At 45.3% G+C, this 23,898-nt stretch overlaps 1 protein-coding gene across 2 annotated transcripts in view; it reads right to left on the bottom strand.

Moving 5' to 3' along the window:
- Positions 1-5,196: 5,196 nt before the first annotated feature.
- The window catches only part of LOC137563668 (V-type proton ATPase subunit S1-like), a 92,192-nt gene continuing 73,490 nt past the window's right edge, over positions 5,197-23,898 (bottom strand). For both annotated transcript variants that reach the window (XM_068276389.1, XM_068276390.1), the window contains exons 9-10: positions 20,905-21,148; positions 5,197-5,618 (exon numbers count right to left, since the gene is read on the bottom strand). In XM_068276389.1, coding sequence (XP_068132490.1) covers positions 5,409-5,618; positions 20,905-21,148 — 454 coding nt within the window. In that variant the 3' untranslated portion in view covers positions 5,197-5,408. The remainder of the gene's footprint in view (positions 5,619-20,904; positions 21,149-23,898) is intronic.

The raw sequence follows: 23,898 nt of genomic DNA, 5'->3' as shown, positions 1-23,898 counted from the left end.
GCTGGAGCGCGAACTACCCTGCCTGCCTACCCAAAGCTAAACCCACAGACAAATGGCGGAAATATGACTTGGTTCGGGTATTTATTTACCCGAACCACGTGACAGTTCGGCCAATCAGAGCGCGTTCGGGTCCGAACCACGTGACCCGTTCGGCCAATCACAGCGCTAGCCGAACGTTCGGGGAACGTTCGGCCATGCGCTCTCAGTTCGGCCATGTGGCCGAACGGTTTGGCCGAACACCATCAGGTGTTCGGCCGAACTCGAACATCACCCGAACAGGGTGATGTTCTGCAGAACCCGAACAGTGGCGAACACTGTTCGCCCAACACTAATCGTGACCGATGTCCATTCCGCCATCATCCCTGATGTCTCAACTGAAAAAAAGCAAATTTCATCCATAGCGGAGGATGTCACTGCTGATGAGTAAGAACACATGATAATTGTCTACATCCAGAATGGGAACTAGGAGGCTATGAAATCCCTGAACAATAACAAACCGGTGCCAATTAAATGAAACAGCTGATACAACCTGTGATTTGCTTATCCCCTTTTCTGTTTCCTGAATGGGGGTAGTTAGCATACTGGGATATTTATTTGCTCATCGCTAGCTGTCACTGACCCTGAAGCTTGTACACTGCTTCTAAAGAAGAGAAAGTTTGTGCCTTGTGTGAATATGCCGTTGTATGACAACACAACCTTTACTATTCTGTCAAAATTAGCTGCATGCTTATTTCATGTGAGTGATTCAGACACTTCTGATACCAGAATAATCAGCAGGACTGCCAGGCAACCAGTATTGTTTAAAAAGGAAATACATATGGTATCCGCCATATACCTCTCACTCCAGGTTCTGCATGTTGCAGCAGGAACTACAACAGCAATAAGAACAGGGTTTCCTGACTTGGTGGACTACCAGATTACTGGCAAAGCAACCCAAGCAATTGATTTGGGACCAGAGGCGTACCTAGGGCTTTCAGCGCCCGGGGACAAAGACTATTAATGCGCCCTATAAAGAGAAACCTATGCCAAAAAAGGGGGCTTAGGTACTCTGTAAAGTGCTGCAGAAGAGGTCGGTGCTATATAAATACATAGGAGGACATTACACTAGGAGTATGGTAGGATTAGAGTGTAAGCTCCTCTGAGGACAGTCAGTGACATGACTATATACTCTGTATAAGTATAAATACATATTAATAATTAATAATAAGTTAGTACATTAAACTATGGCAGGATTAGAATGTGAGCTCCTCTGAGGACAGTCAGTTACATGACTATGTACTCTGTAAAGTGCTGCAGAAGATGTCAGTGCTATATAAATACATAATAATAATATAGTAGGACATTAGACTATGACTATGGTAGGATTAGAGTGTGAGCTCCTCTGAGGACAGTCAGTGACATGACTATGTACTCTGTAAAGTGCTGCAGAAGATGTCAGTGCTATATAAATACATAATAATATAATAGGACATTAGACTATGACTATGGTAGGGATTAGATTGTGAGCTCCTCTAAGGACAGTCAGTGACATGACTCTGTACTCTGTAAAGTGCTGAAGAGAATTTCAGTGCTATATAAATACATAATAATATGGTAGGACATTAGGCTATGACTATGGTAGAATTAGATTGTGAGCTCCTCTGAAGACAGTCAGTGACATGACTATGTACTCTGTGAAGTGCTGCAGATGTCAGTGCTATATAAATACATAATATTAATGATAATAATATGGTAGGGCATTAGTCTAGGACTATGGTATCGATTAGATTTTGAGCTCCTCTGAGGACAGTCACTGAGACACTGACATGACTTTGTACTCTGTAAAGTGCTGCAGAAGCTGGGGCGAATTGACGCCACTGAGTTGGTAAAATTTGATGGACCCTAAATGCAGCAACACACTTGTTGATCTTACTGTCAGATTTGATCACTCAGATCGAATCTGCTAACAATCTCTGCCACAACATGCTGATTAGACTTCAATTTCAATTGATTTCTGTCCAAAATCAACTGGACGGGAAATTTTGATTGGGATAGGAGATCGATGCAGTGCGGTGCAACACTGTGGTTTGATTAATTTTCAATAGATTTCCTGCTGAAATCTATTTAAAATTTGTGTTCCATGTGTGGAAGGAATTAATCCCTCTCTGATCAGATTTCAATCAAAGAGGATCTGTCGGTTTGCCACATCAGGCGGACTTGTATGAATGTGTGGCAAACTTTAAGGACAACTGTAGCAAGAGGTATGTGGAAGCTGCCATATTTATTTCCTTTTAAGCAAAGCTTGCCTGGCAGTCCTGCTGATCCTCTGCTAATACTTTTATCCATAACCCCTTAACAAGCATGCAGCAGATGACGCAACAGGCGCTGAGTTGCATCTGAATCCGTCCACCCCCCACCGCCCACGCTGTAGCTCTGTTCCCTGCAGGAAAACCTACACTACTGACCACAGTAAAAAAGAGGACAGGGCAGTAAGCACAATCTAAGTGAAACAGAGACCTAGCACCATTGAGTGTGATATGCTTATAATCATCTGCTATTTTGTAAGTATCATTTTTATCTTTGGGAAGTTTTATTAAAAAGTCTAATGCACCAGAGAGTGCTCTACTTTCATGTCATTTTAGTAATCCATTGAGGAGTAATTAAGATATGAGAGACCAGAGAGGGAGAGGGACATGGGGGAGAGAGAGAGAGGGACATGGGAGAGAGAGGGACATGGGGAGCAAGAGAGAGGGACATGGGGAGCAATGTGGGGGAGGGGGAAGGACATGGGGAGGAAGAGGGACATGGGAGAGCGATGTGGGGGAGGGAGAGGGGCACACCTCCTGCCCAGCAAAGCACTGTATGAATGCTTACAATGTGCTAATCCCAAATCGGAAAATATAGGTATTGCAGCAGACAGAGGATACTGTGATTGGAGCACAGCCCAGCAGACAGTGACAGATAGAAACTGTGTCTGGCATCCTGAATGTTATATATAGTAAATGTCACAGCAGGACAGTCACAGCTTTACTGATAGCCAGGCCAGCCCAATCTTACCTCTTATCTGCAAGGCAGGGGGGAGGCGCTTTAGCTGACTCCTTCCAAGTTCCATCCTGTGCGTGGCTATGGAGTGCAGAGCTGCTAAAGCATGGCACAGCTCTGCAACTCATTACAGGCCAGTCTTTTGGTGGTGGCTGCGGCTCTGGTGGGACTCTCCCCTCGTCCCCCCCAGGCCAGTACGATTAGCAGAGCTTGCAGCCGTTGGATCAGCTGTCAGCTGATTAGCTTCAGAGCTCCCAGCGAATGGTGGCAGAGGGATTAGCTGAGAGAAAGCCTGCTCCGCGAATGGCTCCCTCTCTGACTGTTTGCTGGCTCTGCCTGCGTTCCAATGCACGCTGCGCAGCGGAGGGGCGGCGGCTTGTGACATCATACAGGAAGATTGCCTAGCTTAGCCAGAGCCAGTCCCAAGTAAGGCAGCCGCAGCGGCAAAGAGAGGGCATTTAAAAAAAAACAACAATGCACGGCTGGGCGCCCATAGGGAGTCAGCGCCCGGGGGCACATGTCCTACCCCGCCCACCCCAAGCTCCGCCCCTGTTTGGGACCCGTGAGAGCCAGTCATTTATTGCTCTTGTTCATGTGGTCGTTAAGTAACTCTTTAGGGTCTGACCGTTAAAACAAGCTCTCAGCAGCAATGCTCTGCTACAGATATAAGGAATTACGCACGCACGCACGCACACACACACACACACACACACACACACACAGACAGTGATTCTCTCCCTCCTACCCCTCCCCTTAGCTCAGCTTCTAGAGCTGTCAGACACAGGCTGGTGGCTGGAATGACCAGACTGTAACTTGTCCACATAAAAGCAGAATGTGAGTAAGGGAGGATTGAAGCATTCCAGCCAACTACATCTGTAGTTAACTTTTATTCCAGGACAGCACAATCATTTGGACATCTGCTCTGCTCAACAGCCTTTGAGTTCTGTTTGTTCTGTGATGATCAAAACTGCAAAATGGACATGTTTGGCCTTGTTGTGAATTAGCCTCAATCTTGCTTAGTGAGATTCTCACAGTCAAGTTCGCCAAGTGGCAGGCTTAGGCAACAGTGAGTACATGAAGCAAATTAATGTGTTTCTGTATAAACAATCGTAAAGTAGTGGATCTTACATCGATTGTGAAATGTCACCTTATCGAAGTTTGCATGATTATTTTACGCTCGACAAAAAAAGGTAAACTTACCGATCAATATTTTGATTGATTTTAGCCCATACTATCAATATAAAGATGTTAATTATCAATCACAGTGTTTCAAATATAATTTCAATTTACTTGACGTGTATTTTACATGTTACTTAACATGTATTTTAATGATTCTGACACTAGCTTGAATACATTTTACAGTGAGCGATAAGTGTGATCCCCGTTTCCCTGTTTCAAAGCATCAATCAGCTGTGGATAATTCTGGGCTCAACGTAAGAATATTTTCAATCATCGGAATTCAGTTGGACTTACAGAAGACTCCAAGACAAGCTTGTTTATTGCACACACGTGACTAAAAGCATTTAAGTCTTTATTGTTGCTGGAGTATGCTGCAAAGGGTAGAAAGACAATAGCAAAGACAATGGGATACCATGCACCAGCCCAGCCCAGCCCATGCTTTGAGCACTCAGATTAAGCCTTCAAGCGGCAATATCAATACTTTATGTTACCCTCTCCTGTTACCCTACTCCCAAATTATGGGCACACTGGCCAAAAGCACTACAAAAATAGCAGCATGCTGGGCAGCTATTGTTTGTCAAAGACTATCTGTCTATGAATTAGTGTCAAAGGGCAGGGAGAGAACAAAGATTGGTGGAAAAGGAGGCTAGTTTTAAAGCTCATCTTCTTCAGTCAGCACTACATGAGTTTGGGATTGAGGGAACTTTACAGGATGCTGGCAGTTTGGCTGGTTTCGTCCATTTTTCCTTGACCATAGCCATAAGATTTTGACTACTGGAAGCTGCTGATTCAGATGGATACCGGGAGAGAAATCCAGTATTAAATCTGTTGAAGTTCTCTCCTAGCATACATCTGGTTAGGCATAATCATGCGACACCAGCCCAGAGCTCCTTACTTGAGGTTTCTTTTAAATTGATCAAAGTTTAAAGAAAACAATTGAGCCATTTCATTTCAATAAAGAGCCATTAAACAGCAATAAAGTGAGACATACAAAGATTTCAACATTAAGAGTTTCTAGCACTTTATTTTTGGGTGTTCCAAGTTTTATCTTTACAGGACACTGGTGAGCCATGACTGAAGATGTTATGAGTCTGGCTATTTATTCAATTGCTGTACTGCTTTGCTGCAGAAAATAATTTAATAAGAGACACAAACTGTGCACAACTAGAACATGGATGTGTTCATTGTAACAGAGCAAGCGGAAAGCTCTAGTCTCCTTGAGGAACAGACAATGCTGGGTCTTTAGGGTCATCAAATTTATCATTTGTTGTTAGCTGCATAATCATAAAAATTCCATATGACAGGATCCACAAAAGGATAACAGAGGACACAAGGCCCATCCAGATGGCGGGACTGAAAAATGATGAGCAGTCACTTGCATAGGAGAAAAGGTTATTCTTGATGTTGAATCCTTGAATCTGTAATAGAAAAAGTATGTTACTACTGGTTTTCTGTGGTTAAAGTCCTTCCTGTACATAAATGGACATGGTTCTCAACTTGTTCTGTATTCTGCAGTTGGGATCATTATCTAATGCAACAATTTCCACACTAGATGCTGCACCTACACCCATCTATAGTCACAGTGGATGTTGATCATGCTTTTTAATCATTGGAAGTCGCGTGTGCTACATTGCCGCTACAATGGCCGGTGTTCAATAATTACATGAAAATGCCTTTGCAAGACACCTGTTATTAGATTTGTTTTCTTTTGTGCCATTTATCGTAATTACAAAATATAAATGTTGTTATATAGATGTTTATTATGCAAGCTGTAGTAGTAAACAGCAGTAAAAAAAAGGATTGAGACTCTTCACAAAGGTAATCTAATATATTAGAAACTGCTTTGGCACATCATTTACCAAGGGAATATCCCACTGCTAGTCTATCTCCAGACAAAGAGCTAAAAAAATCATACAATTGAAATGCCTAGATGTTACATTTGAAACTTTGATCACATGATTAGAAGCACTGAGTTCAGTGAGTCAGTTTAAAGACTCAGTGGTGCAATTGCAGGACTGCATCAGTTCCACTATTCACACTGTAAGTGGACAGGCACAGGCTAAAACTGCCTGAGAAGACTGCAGCCTATAGCACCAACAATATATCATACAGGGAGTGAAAAGAATCAGAGTATTTTACTAGTGATTTATTTGACATTAGGAAAGAGGTTTACATATATTAACTGTTTCAGATGACCAGGGGCAGAGGCCGGAGCTGGCAAATGTGGTGCTTGAGCAACATTCCCACTGTACAAAGCAAGCAGTGGCAGCGCAGCAGTCATACCAATATTCCATCAGATGTCGGAGTATTGATCAATATACAATGGTACACTATTAACAATATTAGTTGGATATTGATCATTTATTCTCATCTTAATCCCAGCTGATACAGAATAGTGATATAGCCCTGTCATCCATCAGTGTGTGTCTCCATTAGCCATAACTGCAGCTACATTCACATCACACAACTGCGTTAACATCCAGATGTTTTCCACAGCCACCTAAGTAGCTGACTGGCTCATTCTTCCACACTTGCTGCCTCCTAGCCCTCAGTGGGAGAAAGAATCACCTGGCTGGCAATGTTCCTAGTGGTCATCACTGCATTATCATTAACCAGTTTTACCCTAAGCAGTTACCCTACTTGATACCTTCCGTGGTCCTCACTAGCAGCCTATTATCAAAGCACTATGTTGACAGATGGTACTTTGGCTATTTAACATCTGAACACTAGCACCCAAGGCTGAGATTACACTCCCAAATGAGTGCTGATGCATTGGCTCTGTAACAGCCAATTGTCAGCTAAAATGAACAGAGAGAGGCCAATTCTATGTCTTTAGACACTAGAGCTTGATAAACTGAGGCCTCATTGGTAAGAGTTTGAGTATGCCCTGCGTACTGTAGAATCATTTTACCTCACGGTGATGAAGAACAACACTGCTATGCCTACAGTTACAGTAATCCAATACAGGGTGTACAAATGTGTTTAAAGCACATTCTGTGCAGACCAGATAATCTGTTTTGTTGTGTGCACAAATGGTATTAATATCTAAGCATTATGACTTTTAAGGTTAAAACAGGTCATACATATTTATAAAAGGACATTTTTACTAAAAACAAAATAAAATTTGGATCGCATTTTCCTCCCACTTAATCCAGGCTGTAAAGAAAGTTGCATGATTTAGCTATACAGTGGGGTCTATTTATGGCTTGTTACAGATTTGCTTCCCATGATGATAAGCCTCCATACACTGTCATTTGCTAGTGTTAATAATGTTACAGGAAAGATCAGCACATATAAATTAAATATATGCAATACTGCTATAAGAAGGAAACTAAGAGGAGCACGTGTACCATATATGCAATTGGACAAAACTCAGAGAAGGTCAAAGTGAACATAAAGCAAAATAAACTGGTAAGACAAAGATCCTTATTAAATTCACTTTTTATCCTAGGTGTTATTTTCACAGCTTATTAAAAAAAATAGCATATAATTAAAGTGTAACTGTCGGGCATAAAATCAAAAATCAATTCTTTATTTTTATCTGGTAAACAAGTAATAAGAATGCTTATCAGGCAATGCAAAAGTTAAAATCTCTATTACTTTTCTTGTTTATAAATGATCATTCCCCAGTTTACCTGACTCTTACTTGGTACGTTGCCGCACAAAGGAAGTTGCAGGGCATGCTGGGTTGTCCTTTTTTGCTTCTGTACATTAGTTAAGTCTGAGGAGAAATGAAGAAGCAAAAAAAGACAACCCAGCATGCCTTGCAACTTCCGTTGTATGGCAACGTACCAAATAAGAGTCAGGTAAACTAGGGAATAATAATTTATAAACAAGAAAAGTAAAAGTGATTTGAACTTTTGGATTGCCTGATTAGCATCCTTTTTGCTTGTTTGCCAGATAAAAATAAAGAATTGATATTTGATTTTATGCCCGACAGTTACACTTTAAGGTAAGAAAAGTAATACTGAAATTAAGTTAATCAGGAACAACTTAATTTGAGTGATTATTTTGCTTGTAAATGTGCTGGAAGGTTATTTTTATCAATTAGGTGATATATAAATAATTGATGAGAAGTTTTGTGAATAGAGCCCATAGTGTGAAGGAGCCCTAAAATTGTGTTCCACATGCATGACGTTGCCTTTATTCCATCCTGTATAAGGGAATGGTAGCAGGGGCGTAGCAATAGGGGTTGCAGAGGTAGCGATCGGGGCCCTTCAACTCCAGTTTTAGCTCTCTATTGGTCCTGTGCTCATAATAATCACTTCTATAGATACTATGAATAGTGGTAATCACTAACAAACTGTTCCCCATCCCCTTCTTGCACCTCTGACACTGTAATTGCCATTGGCAGGTTTTGGTGCGCCGTATTAATTGTTATGTATAGAGTGCTTGGGGGGCCCTATTGTGAAACTTGCATCGGGGCCCACAGCTTTTTAGCTACGCCACTGAATGGTAGTAACTGTTAATACCAATTCAGCTGCATCTGCCAACACTAGTCACACTGCAGTCCACGTTGTATTGTAATTTGTAGACAGCACAAATCCCAGCCACAGGTTAGAGTTATTTAGAGTTCCAAGTCTTAAGCCTCACACACACACGTCGAAGACATGTTGCCCAGCAGGGTTCAGAACTCGATCCCTCAGGTGACATTGCAGGTTTGACACAGTACAGACAGGTCACTAGCCTGAAGGCTACATGTTCTGTTGTTATGTGGTGGGTATGGGTAGTGGCATACGAGTGACATCATGAGGTGGGCGGGGTGAGTGTGGAGAATAATGCTTTCGGATTACGCTCAGCTGAATCACTCAACCAGGCTGATTGCTGGCTGATGCCTTGGGGCCCTCAAGGGCTGCTGTGCACATGCTAGATTCAAATTCTCATCTTGCATGTCTACAAGGCTTAAAGTATACCTGAGAAGACTTAAAAGGAATAATTTATACATACCTGGGGCTTCCTCTAGCCCCCTTCAGCCTGTTTGCTCCCTCACATCCTTTCTCCGCTTTCTGGATCCTCCGCAATCCTCTAGATAACTTCGCCCAGCTGGGGCCAGTTACAGTCACTCTGCATTTGGGTCTCTGGGGAAGCAGAAGTCTGCAAAATGGCTGTAAGGCCACAGACTTGTGCCCCCACTGTATGGTAACGTTTGTCCAATTTCTGTACACAGTTTTCCTATGGCATTAATAAAGCCTGGAGTTGTTACCTAGTGCCCGATACTCTACAATTGCTATTCATCTTATTAGGGCCTGAGCCCACTGACGCAGTTGTGTCTGCTTTTCAGTTACACATCAATGTTACAGATGCTGAAAAGCAGACAGAAGTGGACACAACTACATTAGTGGGCTCAGGCCCTTATAAACACCTCCTGTAAATCACACCAAGTAGAACGCTCCTCTGATCTTCAATAATAAAGTAATACACACATCGTTGGTATTCAAAACAAACCAGTAACTAACAGAACAGTCTGTAAACATAATGAAAAATCAATGGCAAGTAAGTTGCCAATGAGTTAAAAAAAGCTGTAAACTATGATGTCTCTCTGCTGTTGCCTGCGGCTTTATATGTGCTCCATGGCTCTATTCAGATTGGCTATTTTTTTGTCTTTTATTGAAAATCAGTTTTAACAACCTGACAGATTGTTGTACATAGCCTTTAGGTAGGGATGAAACAAAATATTATCCTGACATTCTTTCATGGAATGACTGCACACCACTCCGTTTTCAATATCTTTCAAAAGTACTGTATAACTGTAACGAAAAAAAAAAAGTTTATTAGAGCAAAATGTCCTTTCTACCCTGTGAACGGGACCATGTATGTATAATAGTTACACTCTTCCATACAGAAGTGGGGCTTTGAGACACTGCATCTGATTTACTGAGCCATCTCCAGTGGGGATATTATACAGTTTTTTTTTAGAAATGATCTACTAGGTGGTAAAAGATTGCTGGCCTCTGTGATATTGAAAGACAGTCAGGGTTGCTGAAGGGTTAGTAAATTAGCAGTGGTGTGATTTGCTCATGCATGCATCTTTAGTAATTTGCTGCATGCAACCACAGTTACACAATTGAATTACATTCAACTGACTATGATCTAATATGACCAAGATTAGGGGTAGTTCTTTGCCTCTCCCCATAGATACAGGGGAATCTTCTCTGCTTTGTTTGCTCTAAAATATTTTATTACAAGACAATCTGAGCATTTGTCCTTGCAAAGCTAATCATAATAAATAGCTTGAAGTGGAATTTTGAGTTGCAAACACTTCCAGTGACCTTATACCAGCTTTATGCCTTGTTTAAAGTTTTAGAGCAGAGATACATTTTTGAGTTTCATACCACTTTAAAGAGTAACTGTTAGGCATAAAATCAAAAATAAATTCTCTATTTTTATATGGTAAACAAATAATAAAAATAATAAGGATGCTAACCAGGCAATCCAAAAGTTAAAAATTATTCTTAATTTTCTTCTCAATAGAATATAATTTACCAGGCCCCCTCGCTCCTATTTGGTACCTCTGCCAAAAGAGAAGTTGCAATGCATGCTGTTTTTTCTTTTTTTTTCTACTTTCCTCCCCTTTTCCCCTCAGACATAACTAATGCAGCCTGATTGGCTGAAGTTTCTTTCACTCCCGTTTTCCCCTCCCACACCTATTTTCCTCTCTGATTGGCCAATATTTCTTGTGCTGAGAAGCTGAGAAAGTGACTGGCTGAAATCTGATCCATACAAATAAACCAGGTCTGCAAAGTCTTACTGCAGAGCTGTGTGGGATTGTCTGGAGCCTGGGAGGAGGGCGGGCAATGCATACACAATCAGAAAGAGGAGAGGAAACAGAGTAAGGGAGGAAATGAGATCAGGATTGGCATCAGCCACAGGGATTCCAAAATGGAAACTGAAAGAAACAGAATTCTCTTTATTTACTATAAAAAAAACTCACTGAAATCAAAATCTGGACAGTGCAATACATATGTTATGTAAGTAGAGCAAGTATTTATCTACTAATATATGTTTTTTTTTTACATAGTATGGCTAACAGCTTTTCTTTAAAACTTTAAAAGTATGAGTGTTTTATTTACATTGTGGGTGAAACATTTTTAACCCATTCAGTAAATAGTTAGAAATCACAACTTTCACCCATTTACCTGGCTTGGAGTAGCTATTTGTTATTTTTTTTTAAGTATTTAGAAGTGTATAACCACAGTATATCTTGGATGATTATGACAGAATATAGTGGGCTTGTGGAAAACATATTGAATTCTTAATTGGTGGCTTCAGTTATGTGCAGCTTCCACCGACACAATTGCTTTAATAAACTCAGGCTGTTCTATTAACAAATCCTTAGGGCTGGTTCACACGACCAGTGCTTTTCTAAGGGCCAATGACTTGAAAAGCTCTTGCTAATGTAATTCTATGTGTGTGTTCTCACTTTATCTATGTGATTTTTAAAAAATCCCCCATAGCATTGCATTAGAAAGAGCTTTTCAAATCACTAGCCTTTAAAACGCAATTGGAGTGTGTGAACCAGCCCTAATTGTTGCTATGGAGGCAGTGTTGGTGGGTTTTCTGGATGTGAGAGGTCCAGAGCCTGGGTGTGAGAGGTCCAGGCCCACCTGCACTCCCCTCCAGGTATCGCGTGTTGGCCTTGGGGCCCCGGCCAGTGAGAGGGGCCCGGGGCCCCTGGCCATCATGTGAACCAATCGTGTGTTTTTAAACGTTTTCTTTCAGCTCTAGGACATGGCGGACAGGTGAGCGGTTAGGGAGGGACCCCTGTGGGAGGAATGCCTGCACGGGGCGGTCCTGCTAGCGACGCAATCTTGCGATGGCGTCCAACTGAAGCCTCCCACCTGAATGCTAATGGCTGCTAGATGTGGTATGGCAGGTAAAGGGTGTATGACAGTGCATCCTGATTGGCTGACGAGCACCTGCTGACCAATTTCAAATGTAGCTGGATGCATGTACTGCTGTGTTCTATTGCTTGTGTGTGTTGGATTTAGCATTCAGTATGGAGGCAGTGTTGGTGGGTTTTCTGGATGTGAGAGGTCCAGAGCCTGGGTGTGAGAGGTCCAGGCCCACCTGCACTCCCCTCCAGGTATCGCGTGTTGGCCTTGGGGCCCCGGCCAGTGAGAGGGGCCCGGGGCCCCTGGCCATCATGTGAACCAATCGTGTGTTTTTAAACGTTTTCTTTCAGCTCTAGGACATGGCGGACAGGTGAGCGGTTAGGGAGGGACCCCTGTGGGAGGAATGCCTGCACGGGGCGGTCCTGCTAGCGACGCAATCTTGCGATGGCGTCCAACTGAAGCCTCCCACCTGAATGCTAATGGCTGCTAGATGTGGTATGGCAGGTAAAGGGTGTATGACAGTGCATCCTGATTGGCTGACGAGCACCTGCTGACCAATTTCAAATGTAGCTGGATGCATGTACTGCTGTGTTCTATTGCTTGTGTGTGTTGGATTTAGCATTCAGTATGGAGGCAGTGTTGGTGGGTTTTCTGGATGTGAGAGGTCCAGAGCCTGGGTGTGAGAGGTCCAGGCCCACCTGCACTCCCCTCCAGGTATCGCGTGTTGGCCTTGGGGCCCCGGCCAGTGAGAGGGGCCCGGGGCCCCTGGCCATCATGTGAACCAATCGTGTGTTTTTAAACGTTTTCTTTCAGCTCTAGGACATGGCGGACAGGTGAGCGGTTAGGGAGGGACCCCTGTGGGAGGAATGCCTGCACGGGGCGGTCCTGCTAGCGACGCAATCTTGCGATGGCGTCCAACTGAAGCCTCCCACCTGAATGCTAATGGCTGCTAGATGTGGTATGGCAGGTAAAGGGTGTATGACAGTGCATCCTGATTGGCTGACGAGCACCTGCTGACCAATTTCAAATGTAGCTGGATGCATGTACTGCTGTGTTCTATTGCTTGTGTGTGTTGGATTTAGCATTCAGTATGGAGGCAGTGTTGGTGGGTTTTCTGGATGTGAGAGGTCCAGAGCCTGGGTGTGAGAGGTCCAGGCCCACCTGCACTCCCCTCCAGGTATCGCGTGTTGGCCTTGGGGCCCCGGCCAGTGAGAGGGGCCCGGGGCCCCTGGCCATCATGTGAACCAATCGTGTGTTTTTAAACGTTTTCTTTCAGCTCTAGGACATGGCGGACAGGTGAGCGGTTAGGGAGGGACCCCTGTGGGAGGAATGCCTGCACGGGGCGGTCCTGCTAGCGACGCAATCTTGCGATGGCGTCCAACTGAAGCCTCCCACCTGAATGCTAATGGCTGCTAGATGTGGTATGGCAGGTAAAGGGTGTATGACAGTGCATCCTGATTGGCTGACGAGCACCTGCTGACCAATTTCAAATGTAGCTGGATGCATGTACTGCTGTGTTCTATTGCTTGTGTGTGTTGGATTTAGCATTCAGTATGGAGGCAGTGTTGGTGGGTTTTCTGGATGTGAGAGGTCCAGAGCCTGGGTGTGAGAGGTCCAGGCCCACCTGCACTCCCCTCCAGGTATCGCGTGTTGGCCTTGGGGCCCCGGCCAGTGAGAGGGGCCCGGGGCCCCTGGCCATCATGTGAACCAATCGTGTGTTTTTAAACGTTTTCTTTCAGCTCTAGGACATGGCGGACAGGTGAGCGGTTAGGGAGGGACCCCTGTGGGAGGAATGCCTGCACGGGGCGGTCCTGCTAGCGACGCAATCTTGCGATGGCGTCCAACTGAAGCCTCCCACCTGAATGCTAATGGCTGCTAGATGTGGTATGGCAGGTAAAGGGTGTATGACAGTGCATCCTGATTGGCTGACGAGCACCTGCTGACCAATTTCAAATGTAGCTGGATGCATGTACTGCTGTGTTCTATTGCTTGTGTGTGTTGGATTTAGCATTCAGTATGGAGGCAGTGTTGGTGGGTTTTCTGGATGTGAGAGGTCCAGAGCCTGGGTGTGAGAGGTCCAGGCCCACCTGCACTCCCCTCCAGGTATCGCGTGTTGGCCTTGGGGCCCCGGCCAGTGAGAGGGGCCCGGGGCCCCTGGCCATCATGTGAACCAATCGTGTGTTTTTAAACGTTTTCTTTCAGCTCTAGGACATGGCGGACAGGTGAGCGGTTAGGGAGGGACCCCTGTGGGAGGAATGCCTGCACGGGGCGGTCCTGCTAGCGACGCAATCTTGCGATGGCGTCCAACTGAAGCCTCCCACCTGAATGCTAATGGCTGCTAGATGTGGTATGGCAGGTAAAGGGTGTATGACAGTGCATCCTGATTGGCTGACGAGCACCTGCTGACCAATTTCAAATGTAGCTGGATGCATGTACTGCTGTGTTCTATTGCTTGTGTGTGTTGGATTTAGCATTCAGTATGGAGGCAGTGTTGGTGGGTTTTCTGGATGTGAGAGGTCCAGAGCCTGGGTGTGAGAGGTCCAGGCCCACCTGCACTCCCCTCCAGGTATCGCGTGTTGGCCTTGGGGCCCCGGCCAGTGAGAGGGGCCCGGGGCCCCTGGCCATCATGTGAACCAATCGTGTGTTTTTAAACGTTTTCTTTCAGCTCTAGGACATGGCGGACAGGTGAGCGGTTAGGGAGGGACCCCTGTGGGAGGAATGCCTGCACGGGGCGGTCCTGCTAGCGACGCAATCTTGCGATGGCGTCCAACTGAAGCCTCCCACCTGAATGCTAATGGCTGCTAGATGTGGTATGGCAGGTAAAGGGTGTATGACAGTGCATCCTGATTGGCTGACGAGCACCTGCTGACCAATTTCAAATGTAGCTGGATGCATGTACTGCTGTGTTCTATTGCTTGTGTGTGTTGGATTTAGCATTCAGTATGGAGGCAGTGTTGGTGGGTTTTCTGGATGTGAGAGGTCCAGAGCCTGGGTGTGAGAGGTCCAGGCCCACCTGCACTCCCCTCCAGGTATCGCGTGTTGGCCTTGGGGCCCCGGCCAGTGAGAGGGGCCCGGGGCCCCTGGCCATCATGTGAACCAATCGTGTGTTTTTAAACGTTTTCTTTCAGCTCTAGGACATGGCGGACAGGTGAGCGGTTAGGGAGGGACCCCTGTGGGAGGAATGCCTGCACGGGGCGGTCCTGCTAGCGACGCAATCTTGCGATGGCGTCCAACTGAAGCCTCCCACCTGAATGCTAATGGCTGCTAGATGTGGTATGGCAGGTAAAGGGTGTATGACAGTGCATCCTGATTGGCTGACGAGCACCTGCTGACCAATTTCAAATGTAGCTGGATGCATGTACTGCTGTGTTCTATTGCTTGTGTGTGTTGGATTTAGCATTCAGTATGGAGGCAGTGTTGGTGGGTTTTCTGGATGTGAGAGGTCCAGAGCCTGGGTGTGAGAGGTCCAGGCCCACCTGCACTCCCCTCCAGGTATCGCGTGTTGGCCTTGGGGCCCCGGCCAGTGAGAGGGGCCCGGGGCCCCTGGCCATCATGTGAACCAATCGTGTGTTTTTAAACGTTTTCTTTCAGCTCTAGGACATGGCGGACAGGTGAGCGGTTAGGGAGGGACCCCTGTGGGAGGAATGCCTGCACGGGGCGGTCCTGCTAGCGACGCAATCTTGCGATGGCGTCCAACTGAAGCCTCCCACCTGAATGCTAATGGCTGCTAGATGTGGTATGGCAGGTAAAGGGTGTATGACAGTGCATCCTGATTGGCTGACGAGCACCTGCTGACCAATTTCAAATGTAGCTGGATGCATGTACTGCTGTGTTCTATTGCTTGTGTGTGTTGGATTTAGCATTCAGTATGGAGGCAGTGTTGGTGGGTTTTCTGGATGTGAGAGGTCCAGAGCCTGGGTGTGAGAGGTCCAGGCCCACCTGCACTCCCCTCCAGGTATCGCGTGTTGGCCTTGGGGCCCCGGCCAGTGAGAGGGGCCCGGGGCCCCTGGCCATCATGTGAACCAATCGTGTGTTTTTAAACGTTTTCTTTCAGCTCTAGGACATGGCGGACAGGTGAGCGGTTAGGGAGGGACCCCTGTGGGAGGAATGCCTGCACGGGGCGGTCCTGCTAGCGACGCAATCTTGCGATGGCGTCCAACTGAAGCCTCCCACCTGAATGCTAATGGCTGCTAGATGTGGTATGGCAGGTAAAGGGTGTATGACAGTGCATCCTGATTGGCTGACGAGCACCTGCTGACCAATTTCAAATGTAGCTGGATGCATGTACTGCTGTGTTCTATTGCTTGTGTGTGTTGGATTTAGCATTCAGTATGGAGGCAGTGTTGGTGGGTTTTCTGGATGTGAGAGGTCCAGAGCCTGGGTGTGAGAGGTCCAGGCCCACCTGCACTCCCCTCCAGGTATCGCGTGTTGGCCTTGAGGCCCCGGCCAGTGAGAGGGGCCCGGGGCCCCTGGCCATCATGTGAACCAATCGTGTGTTTTTAAACGTTTTCCTTCAGCTCTAGGACATGGCGGACAGGTGAGCGGTTAGGGAGGGACCCCTGTGGGAGGAGTGCCTGCACGGGGCGGTCCTGCTAGCGACGCAATCTTGCGATGGCGTCCAACTGAAGCCTCCCACCTGAATGCTAATGGCTGCTAGATGTGGTATGGCAGGTAAAGGGTGTATGACAGTGCATCCTGATTGGCTGACGAGCACCTGCTGACCAATTTCAAATGTAGCTGGATGCATGTACTGCTGTGTTCTATTGCTTGTCTAATTGTTGCTATAAGCAAGTGAGAGCTGAAAAGCATTTACTACCGAACAGCAAATTTAGGGCTGGTTCACACGGACGGTTCTGCAATGGTAAATGGAGCTCGTTGTTAAACACTGTCTATTCAGATAAATGAACAGCCATTGATACTATCCCTCACTGGAGTTTACCGTTGTTTGCACAAATGCCGCAGTTTGATCCCGATTTTTGCCATCGTCTTCCCAATTCTTTAGCGATTGGGAAGCAACATGTTGCTTGTAGGATCATTTACTGCCACGCTTCTGTGTCCCCCTGCGGGGAAGAATAACTCTGCATAGCAGTAAGTACCGCCAAAAGCCAAAAAAATGCTTTTCTACAAGCTTGCAGAAAAGCATTTGGAACGAGACACCGGGCTGCCGTGGGCTGCTGGTTCAGATGGAAAAATCCAATCCATGTTTGCTGGATTACTTGGGTTCTTCAATGTTTTGCAATGTTTTACAGGTATTACATTAACATCCATGTGTGGCAATACCAGTTTATATATTTGTCAACCAGACCATGTGGAGCCAGGGGGAGGTTTTGGGTAGGTGCTGTGCAAGTAGCAAATGGAAAATTTTGCAATGTTTTCACATTCTGTGTGTTGGTGTTTTACTCCTACAACACATTTGGATTCAATGCCTTAGGATTGTGTATCAGCCAAGTGTGAGCTCTGCAATTTCTCATTGCTTCAGAAGTGACCCTATGCAATGCAGTTTTCATTGAGTTTACCAGCCCTTCTTCCCTGCCGTTTGCCTAAAGCAGGCAATACACTACTGGATTTTACTGCCGATATACAGCAGATTCAATCACTGTGATCATATCTGCTGTCAAATCGGTAACACAAATGGTGCCTGATTGGTTTCTGTACGAAATCAATCAATCTGGTCAATCAAATTAGATGGAACGTTTTGCTTGATTGCCAGTGAGTCGGGAGCGCATCACTACCGGCCTTGAATTCTGCAATGCATAATAGCAGCAGTTCTCTCACCCATCCAGCTGGCGTGTGTCCTCCTGGGGCCGGTGTTTTAACTGCATGCAGTGAGTCTCCTCCTCCATGTGTCCTCTTCTTTTCCACATCATGTGACAAGCCCAAGTTCAAACACCATAGCTCCATCAGCATATGCGCTGGCCATTTAACTTAAGTCACATGACCAGGAAGAGAAGAGGGACACGACATGAAGTTAAAGGAGCGGACTCAGGAGGACATGTGCCAGGCGGACAGGTGAGAGCTCTGCTGCCAGCCAGGAAAACACAAATGGGGGAGGCCTGGTGTGGCAAGGCAAGCGGTGACTCTGCAGATTTTGTGGGCAGCCAATAAATTCCTCTGTGATCAGATTCAATCAAAGAGGGATTTATCTGATGGTCAGTCTGGTGGCCACCTTAATAACCATAACCGATTACTTTCGTAAAAATTGTTAACTTTCCCTTCTTGTGGAAAACTACTAGCTGTTGCTTAAAGCGGTATGAAACTCAGCATTTCTTCTTTGCTCTAAAAGATTATTTACAGGTACTACTATGACATTTCTGGGAGCAGAACAACATTCCAACAGTTACACACAGCACTGTCTTCTTCAGTCGGAAGCTTAGTACCATTGCCAAATTTGAGGAAGTGATTACAATAGTAGCTGATAAGTACACAGGAGAAGACACATTTTCACTGGATACATTGTAATATATAAATACAGCAGCTTTGCAATAAATTACAATGGCAGCTTTCAGTTCAGATAAACTGTACTTTGGGAATTTGTAATTTGTAAACACACAATAATATTTGTGCACAAAAGCAAATATGATAACTATTGCAGGTGAACTCACTGCCTAAATAGTTCTATGGGCATGTTCATGTCTTGTTGTAATGGATCGCATGGTCGTAACTCACTGCATGCAGTCTGTTTCTGAATAATTTGTGAAGATATGTGCTCATTACATAGACATTCACCAAGCATTGAATTAACAATAGAATTACCGAGTTTTCTATTTTCTGTTGCAAGGCTAGAGGTGTTATTCACTCCTGCTGAGATGTTCACAGGTCTTCAGGGTTGATTATCTTCAATCTATTGTTGTGCAAACCACCCATTACCTAAGGCCTCCACATTTCCATTTCTTTACACAAAGTAGCTGTGTGAGACTTGGATGGAAACCTTCAGACATGCCTGCCGTATCATATTACGTAGCACTGTACAGAGTATATTGTCTCATCACTAACTGTCCCTCAGAGTGGCTCAAAATCTAGTCCCTGTCATAATTATACAGTATGTCTATGTATGTATCATGTAGTGTATGTATCGTCATCTAGGGCCAATTTTATGGGGAAGCCAATTAACTTATCTGTATTTTTTGGGATGTGGGAGGAAACCGGAGTGCCCGGAGGAAACCCACGCAGACACAGAACTCTGTTGCCGATTCATGCAGCAAAATGCAATCAGAGGGCAATTGGCACTTTTGGCAGTGTTCCATTGACATGACAAATGATGACAGACTGAGGCATTCCATTGCCATGGCATTGATGGCAGTATGGCAGATACTGTAATGCAATTAGGCTGGCTTTTCACAACATATGAATGCTGTAGAGGTGGCCAAAAGGTGTGATGCTGTCCTGTCGGAGGGAGAGAGGCTGGCAGAGAACGTGGTCATGAATCTGATGGAGCCATTTTTGGATGATGGGAGAAATGTCACGACGGACAATTTCTTTACTTCACTGTCACTGTCGCACAGACTGCTGCGGCGCAAAACAATGCTATTGGGCACGGTGAATAAAGTCCGGCGTGAACTTCCTCAGCTTGCACCCACAGGTGCCCCGATCTCCAAGGACCCAAGGAACGCCCCTGCCAGTGCTACAATGTTTTCTGATGTGTACTATACAGGCCTATAGAAAAAAAGCACATATACTCATGTCTCTCTCTCTCTGCTTTTACAGTGTGGTGTAGACGTGTTGGACCAAATGGCACGGATGTATTCCGTAAGAGCAGCAACACGCAGGTGGCCAGTAGCAGTTTTTTACAATATGCTGGACCTGGCGGTGGTGAATGCCTACATTTTGTACAAGGCATGTACAGGGTGGACAGGCAAAAGAAGATTGTTTCTGAGTCTTCTAGCTAAGGAACTCCGTTGCCGATTCATGCAGCACAAGGAAATATTGGCACAAAGGCGGGCTGCTGAAGCTGTTGCAGCTGCTGTGCCAGGGACTGTACAGACAACACAGTGCCAGGTGCAAGAGAGCTGCAACAGGAATCGCAGCAGGTTTACCTGTGCAACATGTAAAAAATTCACCTGTGCCAAATGCAGGGACGATGGACACTGGGTCTGCAAACGCTGTAAACTCTGTAAAGTTTGAAACACTGAAAAATAAAACAGAATTTTTGGTTTTGCGCGATCGTGAATTTTCAGGCAGCAGCGAGCAGTTACCAGGCAGCAGCGAGCAGTTACCAGGCAGCAGCGAGCAGTTACCAGGCAGCAGCGAGCAGTGAGAGTTCAAAGGAATGCGCCCTCAAGTGGCTGCGCTCATAGGCTGCAGCCAGCCTGTCCAGCCTCTGCCCGGCCCTGATTAAGACACTACTGCAGCTAAAAAGATTCAGCACAGCTGCCAGGCAACTGGTATGGTTTAACAAGTGTGTTATAATGTGTGCGGTAAGCATTGCAGTACACACATATTATAGCAAGCACATTGTACAAAGCACAGTGTAAGGTCAGCCGAAAGTAGAATTGCACTAAGCGTTCAACAAGGAAGAGATCACACTTGTGTCTGCAGGAACCGCAGATGATTCCCCGCAATCGTTTTGCCATATGATTTGTGGGTTTTGTGTGCATTTTGCATGCGTTTCTTTAAAGTGGCCAGGGATTTCAACAAGGAATTGTATGCCTTTTGGGGAAACGTCGTACAGGTTGTATCTTTGTAGGTTGTATATTTTTGACGCTATGAAAACTTACAGGCACCTCCTGAACACGCATGAACCATATAATTACATGCGTTTCGCATGCAATTTTGCATTATGGCAAAATACTGCCCAACGGCACATCTGTAATCCCGGCCTAAAGGTATTTAGATCAGTTTCCCCTCTTTGAGAATAAACCTATACTTTTCTTACCTGGAATTCAACAATCTGGATTTTCCATCTGGCTGCCAAACTGTTAGTAGGCACAAGTGTCTCTCCATAGGCAGAGCTTGTCCCAATTTGCTGGCAGTGATAGGAGTACTCTGCTGGTGACGAGCCATAGGTAGTTCGGAAAGAAGCATTTTGTGAAATATCTTGATTGGGAATTAGCAGGACAGATTCTAATGTAGACCAGTATCTTGCAGAGCCCGTGTAGAACATGTTGGTCAGAAAGAATCTAGAAAATGCCATATTTATAATCAACACATAATCATACTAGCAAAGCTGTAAGAAACAAGATCCCACCTGTTGGTGCCTAATCCTAAGACCCCCCTGGTGGTGCCTAACCCTAAAGCTGGCCACTAACGGTCCAATTTCTAGCGAAAAATCGTACGAGCGATCAGAAATTCTGATCGGATTGGTTGTAAATAATCTCCATTGGTGGACACAATCGATTATGAACGAGTGAAAAAAAATGTGGCCCGAATGAATTTTCGTCGAACGAAAATTTGGATTTTCTTGGTGGTCGTGATAGATAGGAAGCAATGATTGGTTAGTTAATGGTGTAGTGAACGATTTTTCGTCCGATCAGAACTTCTGATCGCTCGAACAATTTTTCGCTAGAAAATTGGACCATTAGTGGCCACCTTAAGACTCTCCTGGTGGTGACTAGTCCCAGGGGCGTTGCTAGGATCTCCTGAGATCCGGGGCACCCCTGTGCACTAGGTACAGCCAAACTGGCACCGCGGCAAAAAGTGGGAGTGGCCATGTGGTGAGATGGTAGGCTTAATAATGGGTGGGGCAAAATGTACATGAACTTAGCAGTGGTGTAACTTAGACAGTGGGGCTAGTGTTAGTGTAGGGGCAGTGAGGTTATTGTAAGGCATAGTGACAGTTAGGAGAGTTACCATAGGGGCAGTGAGGTTAGTGCAAGATTTATCTACAGTGAGGTTAGTGCTAGGGGTAATAGCAGAAAGGTAAGTGATATCGCAATGGCACTGAGTTGTAGCAGTAGTGAGGTTAGAGTTAGGAGGAGCAGCAGCAGCAGTAAAGTTAGTGTTAGGCGTAGCAGCAGTGAGGTTAGTGTTAGGCATAACAGCAGTGAGGTTAGTGTTAGGTATAACAGCAGTGAGGTTAGTGTTAGGTATAACAGCAGTGAGGTTAGTGTTAGGTGTAACAGCAGTGAGGTTAGTGTTAGGTGTAACAGCAGTGAGGTTAGTGTTAGGTGTAGCGGCAGTGAGGTTAGTGTTAGGCGTAACGGCAGTTTGGTTAGTGTTAGGTATAACAGCAGTAAGGTTAGTGTTAGGCGTAGCAGCAGTGAGGTTAGTGTTAGGTGTAGCAGCAGTGAAGGTAGCATTAGGTGTAGCAGCAGTGAGGTTAGTGTTAGGTGTAGCAGCAGTGAGGTTAGTGTTCGGCGTAGCAGCAGTGAAGTTAATGTTAGGTGTTGCAGCGGTGAGGTTAGTGTTAGATGTAGCAGCAATGAGGTTAGTGTTAAGCACAGTGGCAGGAAGGTTAGTGTTAGAAGAAGGCGGCAGTAAAGTTAGTTTTTGGTAATGCAGCAGTGAGGTTACTGTTAAGTGTAGTGGCAGTGGTTAATTTTCGGTCTAGCGGCAGTTAGTGATAAGTTGATTTTAACTATACAATTCTCTGGAAAATCAATTGTTCAAGCCCACTAACGGAAAGAAAGCTGCTATGCAATGCAATCAGATTAGTGGAATTGTTTGGAAAAATTGATCTATTCCATTAATCTGATTGAATTGCATTGCAGCTATTCCGATCGAATCAGACAATCGATCGTCTAGAGAACTGTATCGGTAATAGCCACCTTTACACGTAGCAGATAGGCATATAGGCATGTAGTGATAGGCATAGCGGCAGTGAGATTAGTGTTACATGTAACAGCAATGTAGTTGGTGTTAGGCATAGTGGCAGTGAGGTCAGTGTTACATGTAGTATCTGTGAGGTGATAGGCATAGTGGCAGTGAGGGTAGTGTTACATGTAGTATCTGTGAGGTGATAGGCATAGTGGCAGTGAGGGTAGTGTTAGGTGTAGCAGTTAGAGTTATGGATAGCAGCAGTGAGTTTGGTCAGAGAGAGTAGTGGCAGCAGTGGGTGCATATTAGTGACCTGACGCTGGCAAAGGTAAGCTACATTACTATTGCTGTGCTTATCTGTTGGTCTGGTTATTAAGGGTGACAGCCAGGGGAGCACAGGAGAAAGGGCCCTGATGGAGGAGAAAAAGTAGAAGATTGTGGGGGATGGGGGAGGGGGACAGTAAAGTACAAAGTGGTGCACCATAAAAATTATCAAAGAGGGAATTATTAACTGTAGATGAACACTCAGACAGCTTAAACAAATCAAATCACCTAATCACACAATTTACTTCTCCCTATTATTATTTATTATTATTTAGTATTTATATAGCGCCGACATATTACGTAGCGCTGTACAGTGTGTATATATATATCTTGTCACTAACTGTCCCTCAAAGGAGCTCACAATCTAATCCCTACCATTGCCATATGTCTATATTATGTAGTGTAAGTACTGTAGTCTAGGGCCAATTTTAGGGGGAGCCAATTAACTTATCCATATGTTTTTGGAATGTGGGAGGAAACCGGAGTGCCCGGAGAAAACCCACACAGACACGGAGAGAACATACAAACTCTTTGCAGATAGTGCCCTGGCTGGGATTCAAACCAGGGACCCAGCGCTGCAAGGCGAGAGAGCTAACCACTTCGCCACCGTGCTGCCCACTTCTCCCTACACAGTGTTTAGTGGCTGAGTGAGATTCCTCTATACCTTCAGTCACAAAGTTAATCTTTTCTTCTCCCTGCAGTGACAGGCTCCTCTCCTCCCCATCCATTGTCAGGCTAAGGCTGAGCTCCACTTCTCTTCTCCCCCTTCTTTCTAAGGTTCCGTCCCCCTCTTGTCCTTCTGCCAGGCATTCCTCTGATATCCGGTTGGCTCTCACCGAGGCTGCAGGAG

This window comes from Hyperolius riggenbachi, chromosome 3 (assembly GCF_040937935.1).
Source record: "Hyperolius riggenbachi isolate aHypRig1 chromosome 3, aHypRig1.pri, whole genome shotgun sequence".
Lineage (NCBI taxonomy): Eukaryota > Metazoa > Chordata > Amphibia > Anura > Hyperoliidae > Hyperolius > Hyperolius riggenbachi.
This window is presented reverse-complemented; position numbering and strand designations above follow the sequence as displayed.